Source organism: Alternaria ethzedia, assembly GCF_023757985.1.
Source record: "Alternaria ethzedia strain BMP 0044 chromosome Unknown scaffold_6, whole genome shotgun sequence".
Lineage (NCBI taxonomy): Eukaryota > Fungi > Ascomycota > Dothideomycetes > Pleosporales > Pleosporaceae > Alternaria > Alternaria ethzedia.
Genome location: NW_026056199.1, coordinates 911,605 through 924,875, shown reverse-complemented (window position 1 = coordinate 924,875; position 13,271 = coordinate 911,605). Strand labels below are relative to the sequence as shown.

The window sequence follows — 13,271 nt, the reverse complement described above, 5'->3', positions numbered from 1 at the left end:
CTACGCTCTGCCATCATAGAAGCCGAAACTAAGCGCAGCGCAAACTTCAATTGGCAAAATAATTCCCACGGTGTGGCCAACGGCAGAGTGATGCACGGAAGCAGCCCACCGCCCCGCATGCGATACTTACGACATTGGTGGGGAAGATGCCAGTCGTGGACGTAGGGTCCTGATGTCCATTTTGGGATTAGTGATTATGGTGCGGACGCATAGAGGCAAATCGTCTCGGGACTACAATAGCCTGCAACAACCCCGCCTCGCGTGTGCGCAACACCATCCCGTCTTTCTCACGATCTTTACTCCAACCCAAAATTCGTCTCGTCTGATATCAGACCTGGATTTCAGGTAAGTATGCATAGTATGGAGAGCTTAGCATGCTTTTCCCGTCAATCGAACCTAATGCGGCTGTCGTGCCGCAAAGATTCACCGATCTTGCTCGCTACAATATATCATTGTAACAAGGATAAGCGTTGCTTCAACATTGAGGGTGACTTTCCGCCATCAAACCTTGCGCCAACCCATCGCGACCACAAAGCCGGTGTGAAAGACACTAGGCCTTGGAAGCGTGGCAATAAAAGCCATGCGACAATCACCCTCCCGGACCCAGCCTCGATCCTACGGGGCTTCTCGAGAGCACAACCCCCTTTTAATCGGCAACTGCACAGTACCACGTGCAGAAAGGCAGACCCATCTGGACCATGATGCCGACCCGTGTGGTGTCACCCACATCGCATGCCCTCGATCACTGAGTCACGCCCTGAGCAGTCTTCGCAATGGACTCACCTTGAAGTTGTCTCTGGTTGCGTTCATCGATGAGTCGATGCTGCGAGACAAACGACAGCTTATATCGCCAAATCACCCCAGACGCCTACAGTGTTAGGGCATGCCCAACGTAACACGTTGCTGCGCTGTCAGCACCAGCCGGCAAATTCACGACTGCGATTGCCAAAAGCACCCAAACCCTCCCGATTACTCTCCATATCGTCAGGAGGGGTAGTGACACGCGAGCTGCTGCGGTAACCATCCACGAACAGAGGCGCTTCCATCGAGACCAGTGACGCTTTGCTGTCGTATGCGTTGCGCGACTCGTGTGGCGTCATTCGCACTCAATGACAACGCGCTCAACGGTACGTGTGCTCCGACGTTCGCTCTATACCCTCGATCAGAGTATCATGGGCTATAGTCCAGCAGACGTTATCAGCTGCGGTACTACATCCAAGCCCGACAGCTCATCAAGATAGCATCGCTATCTCGATATCTCGACGATAACAGCTGCGATCAACATCTTCAGTGAAGATTTTCGATAAGAGCGCGATAGCACTTGGATAATGCGACCGTAATAGTCCCGCCAGAACTTGGTGGTCGCAGTCTGATCGCGCCTTGGGCTGGCGTCCGTTGTCCGCATTTGGAAATCAGATCCATTCAAGTCCGTGCCAACATGAGGGGCAATGACGAGAACGGTCTATACGTTCAGTCACCATGATTTTCTCCTGCATTGTATGCACAGTCAATGAAACTACTCTGGGGTAATACGACGCTGCCCAGTCATATGACGCCGTTGAGCTCTAGCACAGCATTCTAGAATGTTGAATTGATCACGATGGCAGAACGTGCGGTAACGGAGAGACGTCAAAAATAGTCAGGTTGTGTGGCGCTTGACGGTCACCTGCAGCCGAATTACGTTCCCACGTCCCACTGGTTATCGCTCCTCGGGCACGAATGGAAGCCATAACCCCATGGGGACTTAGTTGTTTGTCTTACTTGATAAGAGTGAGGAGTTAAGAACCTCGAGAAGAGGGTATAATAACGCCTGCGACATCCTCAACCTGACGTCCATCCTCTTTATCAGACTTGTACAACACACAATCGTGGTCGCTTCCAGTTACCTTTAGCACTCCACTATCCTACAACAAGCATAACACCACATTTCAACACGCATCCTTCACAATGGTCGGGTCACTCCTGAGCTACCTTGGCTTTGGCGGCTCAGCCGCCGCCCAGGCTCCACCAGAGAACCAGCCCGTACGGGCCCTCCCCGCCAACTGGTATACCTCTGAAGAGATGTACCAACTCGAGCGACGCGCCATCTTCACCCGAAGATGGCTCATTCTTACCCACAAGTCGCGACTCGCCAACCCTGGCGACTTCCTCCGCTACAACGTCGCCAACTACGACATCGTCGTCTCCAAGGACCGGTCCGGTGAGATCAACGCATTCCACAACGTATGCAGACACCGCGCGTATCCCGTAGTTGAGAAGGATGGTGGCAATGCTAAGATCTTCTCCTGCAAGTACCACGGCTGGTCGTATGGCCTCAACGGCAAGCTCGCGAAGGCGCCCGGATACCAGGAGCTCCAGAACTTCGAGAAGGCCAAGAACGGTCTCTTCCCCATTCACACACGCATCGACCGCAATGGCTTTGTCTGGATCAACATGGATGCGAAGAAGGAGCCCGAGGTGTCATGGGAGTCACAGTTCGACCACGTCGACGAACAGGCGCGCTTTGGTCAGTTCAACTTTGACGACTACGAGTTTGACCACACCTGGAACCTCGACGGCCCATTCAACTGGAAGATTCTCGCCGACAACTTCAACGAGTGCTACCACTGCAAGAGCACACACCCCGATCTCACAACAGGTTTGATCGACCTCGAGAGCTACGACGTCTACTGCTCGGCAGACCACATCCAGCACGACCCCAAGACCCCTCAAGACCGCAAGGACCTCGGCCAAGAGATCTGCTCCACGTACTGCTTCCCCAACGCCTCCTTCACCGTCACAAAACACTTCCTCTTCATGCAGAAGTTCATGCCCAAGTCACCTACCGAGTCAGTCATGTACTACGAGGTCTGGCGCAACAAGCACTCGAACGACGAGGACTTCAACCTCATTAGCGACACCTACAAGCGCGTCATGGGCGAGGACAAGGTTCTATGTGAGCGTGCGCAGAAGAACATCGAGGCTGGCATCTTTGTCAACGGTGAGCTGCACCCACACATGGAGAAGGGCCCACTCTTCTTCCAGAAGCGATGTCGCGAGATCGTCATGGAGCACGGCGCGAAGGAGAAGAAGGCCGGTCAGAAGATCTGGCCTGCTAAGCAGCAACTCGAGCCCACTGGTGCCTCGGCCATCAGCAAAGAGATGGAGGACTTCTGCGAGGGTCTTGCTTGCGGCAACGACAACGAGAAGAGCGACCTTGCGTGGTAAGCAAAGTCTTGACTATCACGATTCATGATGCATGGCCTTGGTGTTTGGGTGTTATGAGTACTTGAGGCTTTGAACTCGTACTTTGGGGTTTGTCGTTTGCCAGCATTCTTTGTAATGACTCTTAGCGATGATTTTCATAGCGCATCTATTCCCTCCCTTTCTCGATGTAGAATCCATCTTTATGCCTTTACTACACATTGTCTTTGGCTCTTCTTGGTGACACGCATTTGCGGGTATAGCTTTGACCCTGTCTGCCTCTTCCTTTAGCATGACGTATCAGTATCTCTATCCATCCTCTTCCCCACATGAACGCACTCGCGCGTCGCATGCCAGATCTGCATCGCCGTTAACGGACGTTTGATATCGCACGGTGTTTCGGTCCTATTTGGGAAAGATTGTGCGTCGACCAATCGGATGCATTGGTGCTACTTGAGATAGCCGCTTGGGCTGTGAACGATGCGATAACAATGATGGTTCAGATGAGCTGATGATGGCACATGAATAAGTTGAGTGATTAGTATGGTGACGGTTCTTTGACTAAAGATGAAGGCATCGATATTCTATGACGAGAGCTCCATTTCACGGGACCGAGTCAACCGTTACGATGCACTCATCCTTGTGGAGCTCTTCCCGGCGTCACACAATTACATGTGGTCATTATGGAGAAATGATGAGAAATCACCATCGTCTTAGTCGCAATACGCAGAATGCCATGTGTGCGATCCCAAGCATGGCGAATGTCACGTTATGTGATGACGTAATCAGTGAGCAAAACGCACCCTGATGGTGCGCGGGGTGTGCTTAACGTTCCTCGCATGTATGTAGAGCCTCATCACGACGAAGACTTGACATCTCAGCGAGGCATCACAATCAAAGTATCCGCATCAGCCAAGTCTGGTACCATGTCCGGAGCGAAACACATCGTTTTCGATATAGTTGGCACGCTTGTGTCGCACGAGCATTTCTATGCCGTCATTGACCAACGCCTGGGCCCCAAACTTCAGGCCAACAACATCTCCGCACGTCTCCTTGGTTTCGCTTGGTTAGAAAGCGCGGAGCGTGAGTACACTTACCTCTCGATTTCGGGCTCTTACGTACCCTTCGCGAAGGTCTTCGAATCCATCTTTTTCCGCATCCTGCATTTTGCTGGCGTAGCGACCGAGGAAGATGTAAAGTATTTATACAAGAGTATAGGAAGTGTAAAGTCCGACCGGGCGCAAAGGAATGTGTGGACACGATGAAGAAGGCTGGCTGGACAGTCTGAGCGTTCACTAGTGGAGACCGTCCAAGAGTCATGGGCTACTTCGAAAGAGGCAACATCGACATCGATAATGAGCATATTGTGACGTGCGACGATGTTGGTGTGGGAAAACCTGATCTCAAGGCGTACGCGAAGCTGAAAGAAAAGATTGGTGTTGACAGTAAAGCTGGTGATCTCTGGTTTGCGGCTGCACATGGCTGGGATGTGAGCGCAGCGGGAAGGGCCGGGTTCAAGACAGCATATTGTTTGGTTTTGGAGAAGGAGGCATTAGACGATGTGTTTGGCAAGATGGACGTTGTTGCTGCAACGCTGCCCGAACTTGCAGAAAAGGTGACTTCACAGTGAGAAGTAATGATAGCGGCCAGCATGTTGCACTTGGGTTTGAATCTCTCAATTAACACGATGGCGCTGTCTAGTACGACTTCTGCGCGCGCGACCTACCGGCTGCGCTTGATGTCGTCGGCAATCTTCTCTGCCAACGCGTATATCGTACTCTGGTGGAAAATCAGTGATGCACCGATGAGGCGGAATAAGATGACATACCTGTGGATGCCCGGGAGGCAACAGTGCGAATGAACTAGCATCGACAACCCTCAAACCGGTCACACCAATAACCTTAGTCTTGCTATCCACAACCGCATCTGGATCATCGTTCTTTCCCATCTTGCACGTGCAAGAAGCGTGCCACACAGTCATTAACTGCCATCGTTAGTACCTGCACGTTCGATAGACTTGGCAGACTTACAGTATCGCGAACGGTGTTGAGGATTTGCTCATCGGTCTCAACCTTAGGCCCAGGGAAGTATTCTTTCGTGTCCGCAAGGCCAGCCTTCATGGCGTCCGTAGCAAAGGCTTGACGCATGCGCTTGTAGGCGGCAACTGCAAGGGCTTGATCGGTGGGGTCAGTCAACCAGCCCGGGTCGATTGAGGGGAGCTGGGCTGTGCTAGAGCTTGTGATGGTCACTGAACCACGGGAGAGGGGCGCAACAAGAGCGCCGAGAATGGACGCGTATTGGTAGCCGTCCTTGGGCTGGCTTGCGAAGAGATTGGAGAAATCACCAATATAGCCGGGTGCGGAGAGATATTCGATCTCGGGCCAGGAAGCAGGGAATTGGTCCAGCGCTGCGGCAGCTTCTGAAGAGATAAGGTTGCGAGGTGCCTTCTCCCAGGCTAGGAAGTCGCAGACGGGGTTAGTGAGGGGACCCTTCTTGAGCAGGCCATAATCGAATGCAAATTGAGTGCCGACATAAAGAAGGTCATTGGCGAGTTTCGTGAGCGTCTGGACTTTGTAGCGGTAGGTTGGACCGAAGAAAATATGATCTTGCATATTCTGACCAACACCCCGGCGGTCAGCAAGGACGGGAATGTTGAACTTCTTGAGCTGTGCAGCAGGCCCAACTCCAGAGACCATGAGCAGCTGAGGAGACTGAAAAGCACCAGCCGAAAGGATCACTTCACGCTTTGCGGTAAGGACGATTCCAAGGGGTAACTGGACACCAGTGGCACGCTTCTCGCTATTGAAGATGATCTTCTCAGCGCGAGTCAGAGTGTAAACCTTGAGATTTGGACGACTCTTCGCAGCCTCAAGAAAGGTTGTTTGGCTTGACGCGCGCTTCTGGTTGCCGGGCGTGATCGTCGAGCTACAGTACTGAGCTCCCATGAGTTCCCCAGAGTTGAAGTCAGGCCTAGTCTGGATACCAATGCCGTTCATGCCTCCTTCCATGTAGCTCGAGAAAGGTCCAGCGTAGTTCGCGTAGGAGACATCTAGAGGCCCGCCGCTGGCATCGAAGGCACTTGCGACGTATTCGGCCGAGCCGTTGCTTGCACGAAGTTTGGTGTTGGGTGGTGTAAACTTGACGGACTTCTTGAAATACGGCATCAGGTTGTCAAAAGTGTACGAGTCGTCTCCCACTTCATCTGCCCAGCGTTGGTACGAGCCGCGATCGCCCCGCTGGTAGATCATGAAGTTTCGGGCTGAGCTTCCACCCAGGCACTTTCCTCGCGCGTACTTGACTCGCCTACCATTCGCGCCGGCTTGAGGGGCGGTAATGAAGTTCCAATCCACGAGAAGGTTCTGATCTAATGGGCTGGAGCCCGACCACAGAACATCTCCAGCTGGAGTCGACGACAAAAGCGGATTCGCGATCTGATAGAGAGCGCCGGCCTCAATGACAGCGACCTTCATGGCGCTGTCTTCAGACAAACGATTCGCAAGGGTAAGGCCCGCGGTACCCCCCTTTGCTACGTGTTAGCGCAACCAACTCTTTACAGGCTGGCGCAGGCCGGATGAGCGACAACTTACACCGATAATGACATAGTCGAATTCAGCATTCTGTCTCTTTTCGTGCTCAGCAACTGGTACAGCAGAGACCAGAGAAACTAACAAAGTAACGAGTGACAGTGAAGTGCGCATGATGACGGGGGCTGGAAGATCAAGAAGACGCAGTGTCCTGATGATACCATATTAAACCTGGCAATCATCTTTTCTATATACGCGCTTTCGCTCCTTCCAAGTCCTGGGCAATGCTAGTGAGATCCGCATGTCGGGCTCAACCACAAACTATGGCTTTTCTGCGATCTTGGACACTACGTTAAGTTGGAGCAGTCGCAAACTACAAGACCCCCAGACCTGGTTTGGAGGGCATGGCGCGATAAGAGGCTGAGCTCAAGTAGGTCTAGAGTAAGGATACCTAGCTACTTTGAACGGAAGATCACCCGACAAGCTTTTTAATCCAGGCCCCTCGCTCGGCTGCATCTGCCTACGAAACATTGGCTTCTGTTATACGAACACTCAGCGAGCGTGAGATGCTTTTCAGGTGGTCAAAGCTCGAAGCCACGAATTATACTTTATTTGGAGGCTTCAGATGTCCCGAAGAGCCGAGGCCAAATTGGCAAGCTTCCCTGTGATTACTTGGGTGTGAGTGCGCATCGAGCCCCTATCTCTGGAGACAGCCGTTTGGAGCCGAATTTAAGTACCGCCTGCGTGCGCTATAGAATCCGTGCCGTCTTTTGGTCTCTGGGCCTGAGCGCTAATGGACGTTTGAGCTGGAACTTTAGCCGAGTTTTTGTTTTAAGTATTGGGGGCTTGATGACGATGTACGCATCTGTACCTTGTGATCTCATGAACTCTGACTTGGCAGAGCGATGCGATACTTCCTTGAGCATAGGCTTTTGCGAATATTCCATTCCAATACAAAACGTCGTCGTCGACCATGACGAGATCTTTCCGAACAAGTGCGCGCACAAAACACCAATACCGGACTAACAACGTTGAACGCCTGTAGATCGAGCCTTTTCCCCGAATTTCATCTTGTGCTGAGGAGCGGGCTGTTGTTCCGCTCTCGTCCCAATGCTTTGCGCGTCGCGTTACCAGAATACTTTTAAGATCTAGACAACACCAAGCCCGCTTGGAAAACGGGTTGCGCGAAAGAGCTACTAGTTCGACGTCCGTGCGCACCATCATCGTGGAACACCACCACTAGCGATCAGAAAACCAGTTTGGATAGCTGCGTATGACAGCTGGAGGATTCACAACCCCTCCCATTGAATTCGGTACTACCACACACCCTCAGCGTCCTGCTGCCAACTCCCACAGTTGGAATACGGATATGCGCAAGCTTTCATCCTTCACAGGCCCAACTGGAGGCACATCCAAGATGCATGCTCAACAGCATCCTTCACCCAAAACTCAAGCACTCTTGCGCGGAGTGAATCGTAGCTGAAGAGCCGGAAGCGTCACGGTGAATGTGTCCATTATCTCCTTCTCAAATGCCTCTCCATCCTCTCCAGGCGCGAAGGAGACGTCGAAGTTCTGCGCGATCATCGAAAGCGAGATACGCAAGCTCATTTGGGCCAGGTTCTTGCCGGGGCAGCTATATGCGCCTACGAGAATGTTAGCTGCTGACTGCGAGTCTAGAACGACGACCGTATGGAAGGACTTACCCAGAGAGAAAGGCAGGTATGGAGCCTGATCAGTCTCCATCTCTAACCTCTTCTCACCAAAGCGCTCTGGGACGAAGTCTTCAGCCTGCTGCCACCATCGAGGGTCTCTTTGGATGAGCGAGACTGGAACCACAACGTTCGTGTTGCCGGGAATGTACGTGTCGTCGATTTGGATGCCCTTTGCTGGTGTTTCGCGCGCTCCACCTGTCAATAGCGCCGGACGAAGTCGCAGTGTCTCGCTGAGGAAATCATCCAGATAGGAGATCGACTTGACCTTTTCGTACGACCACTGGCTGTATCCACCCGGCATTGCTTGGTCGAGGAATTGCTGCAGCCTTTTCTGTTTGTCGGGGCATTTGGCGAGGTAGTAAAGAGCTCCTGCGAGCGTTGTGGCTGTAGTTTCACTTCATATCGTCAGCAGTGTCTTTGGGTTTGTACATCACAATTGCCTACCTTCCGGCAATAATCATCACTCTTGAATCGTCCTCCAAGGCTTCTGGGCTTGGCGAGGCGGAGACGTCGTTCTCTTTGACGGCCTTGAGTAACCAGGATACGACGTCCTGAGGATACTTCTCGCCATCCCAGGTCTGTATTCCGTTAATTGTTTGTCCCCGGTAAAACGATCACAACACATACCTTATGCTTTTCGCGAATCTGGCCTGCGCAGAAGGAGAAGAAGTCCGAATAGCCGGCCGCCGCTCCAGGAATAGAGCCCAGAACGTTCAGGAGCCACGGAACCGTGCTCATAATTCCCAGCATGGTCATGTGGGCATGCACTCCCTTGATAGCAGGGTGCTCGATACCGCTCGTAAGATTGTTAAAGTCTTTGCCGAAGCCGACCTCACCCATCACGTCGAAGCTGAAGAACATTGACCAGGTGGACACATCCATTGACGTTGCTCCTTTGGTTGCCAGTTGGGACTTGAACAAGTCCGCCTTTGCCTTGATGCGTGGTTCGTAGGTGTTGAGCGCTTGTAAAGTTAGAGGTACTCGTGTAACTCGTGAGCCTATACACACCTTTGATGGAAAACCCGCGATCCCATGCTCGGCGACGAAGGCGGTGGCCGTTGAAGTCACGCGTCATGTGTATGGAACATTTCTTTGGGTCGTTCCCGGTTTGGCCGTACCATGTTGACTTCAAACATTCCGAGTTGGGCCCATAAAGAATCGGAACAGCTGGCTTGCGTAGAACACTGATCTCTCGGGGACCTTTGATGACTATTAACATCTGCTCGTGCAAAGCCTCAGTTGGTTGTTCGCTCACCTGTGCGCACGAAGTCACCGTACTGCTCGTGCATCTTTTCCAGCTCTCTGAAGTATTTGACATCCTTCGCCGCGAGACTTGCAGCGTGGAACTTGGAGACTTTTGCTGCGAACGGCCCTGGGAATTTTCGACACCGGTGGAAGAATACTCGGTACATGGCAATACTGGCAAGCAATCCGGTGCTGAAACTGGTCGCAAAGAGTAAAGCTTTCGCCAATCCAAAGACGTAGAACATCCCGAAGAAGCTCAAAGTGAAAGCTGCCATGAAGTGGAACATGACCAGCTCAAACTCGAACGGTCGAATTGAGAAGTGGAAAACGATGCCACACAGAACAGCAGCTGCGACACCTTGCGACACGCTGCGCTGAGCGGCATCTCGAAACAGTTCCATCGTCATCGTGGAAGCTCCGAGATTTGAGCAGAGCTCTCCAGTGGGATTCAAGATGTCGAGGAAACGGGCAGGGCTTCAGCTCGGAGACAGAATCCAAGGTGCATGGCTTCGAATATAGGCGTCCCAGCCAACACGCGCTATTCGCCCACTTGATCGTTTCCAGTAAACCTCCGCGACTTTTGAAGACGGCTGGTATCTTCTCCACGGTCCGAAAATCCCCATGATGAAGATGCAGGAGTAGCGCGCATCCTTCGAGGGGGTTTGATTTACCTAAACTCAGAATGGTTCAACGCCATTGAGCGACCTCTGATAGGCCCGAGATACTCCAGGCGAGCCTTGCTAGCTGCAGCATGCCCTGTACAGCCCACGTCTCGAATTTTCCGACTCTTTGGCAGTGACTGCGTGGTCTGCGTGTTGAGCCCGGGGCTCGATTCTCGCAACGATAACGCAGCTGCACAGCACCTGGACTCGAGCGGCCAATATGCTCTTTCAGTGGATGCTTGTATGCGTCTACATACTATTCAGGAGCGTCGGGTGTCCCACTTGGGCTCTTGTTGCAGTGAAGCTAACGGCTGTTGTGGTGGACGTGCCACCTGGCAGCACGGCTCTGCTAGCGGGGCGCGGAAGCGGCTCGCCTGCAGCCACGGCTGTTGTCTTCACCCGCTCCCCTGGGGACCACGCGTTGACGCCGGGCGACTCGACCAACGGGAACCACGTCTTGTTGCGGCAATTGCGCAGCACGAAGGATCCTTCGCTTCTCGCGATTCATGCCAGGCCACCCATATACGCACATCCTTTCCAACAATCGGGCCTCCTTCAGCTGCCCAGGTAGAGTCTTCGGGCTGGGGATCCTGCCGTGCTCTTCCCTCGTTTCCTGCGCGCATGGCTTTGCGGAAGCATGCTGGCATCTTCGTGGAGATTTCAAGCAGCTTCTTATGTTCACCTGTTCCAAACGCATTCCTAGCTTGTGCTTGTCGCCGGCTCGGGGCAGCCCTCGCACTAGATTAGGTTGAGGGTCGAGCCGCGAACCCACACGCGGCCAACCTGCCCGCTCCCTAGGCGCCGGCTTGACGCTATGAAGCACAATTATAATCATGCATAGCGGCCTGGAAGCACAACTTATCCTGGAGGATGCGGAGGATCCGACAGGAATGCTTTAAAAACAAAGCTCAAATATGGACATCACTTACCGATCGTGGCAATGCATGCATCGCATTCGGTTTGATGCATCGGGGATATTTATCTCGAGCCCGTGGGGGTGGGAAGGGCAGGGTGTTGGTGCCAGGCCTTGAAACCGTTCGTAAACGGGGCGTAACGAGGACTTCTTTTTGTGAGCATTCATCTCCTACGGGTACTTCTTGAATCGTCGAGCTTCCGCTCAGGTTGAGAGTTGACGTATTCGAGAGAATACTGTTGTGGCCATGGGACTGACGACTCTCCAGCCACTGGCTTATGCTGTGGCATACGTTTCTTTCTTCTTTGGAACGGTTTCCATATTCCTTCGTTTTTATTGCCGGCACTTTGTGCTGCGCACTAGAGGATGGGATGACAATTTCGCGATCTTGATCCTCGTAGGTGTCCCAGATCTCAATACGTCGATATTCGTACGCCTAACAAGCTTGTAGCTCTTCAGTGTTGGACAACAAGTCGTCCTGCACATGTTCATATATTGGGGATGCGGACTGTACGACCACTTCGATTACTCCCTGACGATCTATCACTTACCATTGGCGCAGGCACATGGATACCCTCAGCGTTGTTCAGCAGCTGGAGATCCTCAAAGTATGACCTAAGCTTGACACTCCCTCCGGACCGTTCTGACTAGTATCAAGTGGCTGTTCATTGAAGAAGTGGTTTACTACTCGGTTCACTGGGTGATCAAATCAGCTTTCCTCCTTTTCTACCTCCGTCTTTCGCCAAGCCCTACTTTTCGAATAGCGGTATACATTGGCGGCGCTTTGAACGGTGCCATCCTGATTATCAACATGTGTGTAATACCTCAGCCGTCAGCACCAAAAGCTGTTCTGAGTACCGCTGCGCAGTCCGTTCTGACCCTCACCGCAGTCTATTGGCATGCTTCCAATGCGTTCCCTTTGATGAGATCCTCCACCCAGGCACGCATCCAGATGCTGTCTGCATCAGCAAACTCGTCCTTCTCATAGGGCCTTCCATCCTCGTAAGCCCAGGCCTGCCTTTTCGAAGAACGAATTACTGATCATGTTGCAGAACATCTTGGAAGACTTTTACATCCTCATCCTCCCTATATATACCGTCATGAATCTCCAAATGTCGCTTCGACGCAAAGCTGCAGTTCTGGGCGTTATGGTCTTTGGCAGCAGTTCCGTCATCATCGCATGTTTCCGACTCATGCCACTCCTCGAGCTCAACGACTCACCGGACACATCATGGGTGCTGGGAAAGATGGTCATTGTCGCGGCACTCGAAATACAATTTGCGATCATCGCGGTCAACCTGCCGAGCCTCAAGGCACTGTGGACAAAATTCGGGGGTGGAAGTTCATCTGGATCGGGGCCTGGCGGAGGCAGCTCAACCCAAAAAGGCTATAAGCTCTCATCGCTTGGCCAGATTGTAACTATCGGTTCTGAAGCAAAGGGATCGCGGGGAGCGAGATGGGGGAAGAAGGCTCGCAGAGGGAGCATCACACGGTTGGAACAAGGCGTCACAGCTACTGAGTCGGAAGAAGAGCTGTGTCGGAACGGCGGAGCGACATCACAGACAGGGCACTTGGCACAGGAGGGCGACATTGGCGCTATCAAGGTTACGAAGGATTACGATGTGAAGAGTTCAGACTGTTCAGGGCGCAAGGAACCCGCCGGCATTACCTCGGACTACTACTTGAAGAGTATGTAAGTCTCAACATCAAAAGTATCTATCATCGTCACATACACCTAGATCCTCACTAGTCCAATGTGAACGCGATATGGAGGCGTATGAGTGGCTCGCAGCTCGCTACCTAGGTTCCGAGACCCAGTGGATGGTAACCACTGAATGGCGTGTAACTAACGCTGCGAGACCGTATTTCAACACGCAAACTTTAGTCCGCGTTTTCCTGACCATCGCTCTGCACTATTTCCGTTCTTACTTTCTTGATACCACCAGCCGTCACCTCAAATGTCGTCTTTCGAAGTGGCCGTGGCCAGGTTCCAACTTACGATGTACCACCTGGCAGTCGTACTGTCACGCTT

At 52.6% G+C, this 13,271-nt stretch overlaps 4 protein-coding genes across 4 annotated transcripts; 2 read left to right on the top strand and 2 right to left on the bottom strand.

The window, feature by feature from the left end:
- Positions 1 to 1,947: 1,947 nt before the first annotated feature.
- On the top strand, positions 1,948 to 3,207 carry J4E87_003585 (uncharacterized protein; the record flags this gene model as incomplete). The annotated part of the gene is made up of 1 exon (XM_049375210.1): positions 1,948 to 3,207. The coding sequence occupies one exon, from the start codon at positions 1,948 to 1,950 to the stop codon at positions 3,205 to 3,207; it is 1,260 nt and encodes a 419-aa protein (XP_049235132.1).
- Positions 3,208 to 4,905: 1,698 nt separating this feature from the next.
- Positions 4,906 to 6,881, bottom strand: J4E87_003584 (uncharacterized protein; the record flags this gene model as incomplete). Its single annotated transcript, XM_049375209.1, has 4 exons — positions 4,906 to 4,962; positions 5,012 to 5,167; positions 5,214 to 6,704; positions 6,771 to 6,881. 4 exons carry the CDS (start codon positions 6,879 to 6,881, stop codon positions 4,906 to 4,908), a joined length of 1,815 nt encoding a protein of 604 aa, XP_049235131.1.
- Positions 6,882 to 8,156: 1,275 nt separating this feature from the next.
- Positions 8,157 to 10,065, bottom strand: J4E87_003583 (uncharacterized protein; the record flags this gene model as incomplete). The annotated part of the gene is made up of 6 exons (XM_049375208.1): positions 8,157 to 8,350; positions 8,411 to 8,814; positions 8,864 to 8,997; positions 9,047 to 9,381; positions 9,428 to 9,619; positions 9,675 to 10,065. 6 exons carry the CDS (start codon positions 10,063 to 10,065, stop codon positions 8,157 to 8,159), a joined length of 1,650 nt encoding a protein of 549 aa, XP_049235130.1.
- Positions 10,066 to 12,282: 2,217 nt separating this feature from the next.
- J4E87_003582 (uncharacterized protein) lies at positions 12,283 to 12,936 on the top strand (the record flags this gene model as incomplete). The annotated part of the gene is made up of 1 exon (XM_049375207.1): positions 12,283 to 12,936. The coding sequence occupies one exon, from the start codon at positions 12,283 to 12,285 to the stop codon at positions 12,934 to 12,936; it is 654 nt and encodes a 217-aa protein (XP_049235129.1).
- Between the last annotated feature and the right edge of the window lie 335 nt (positions 12,937 to 13,271).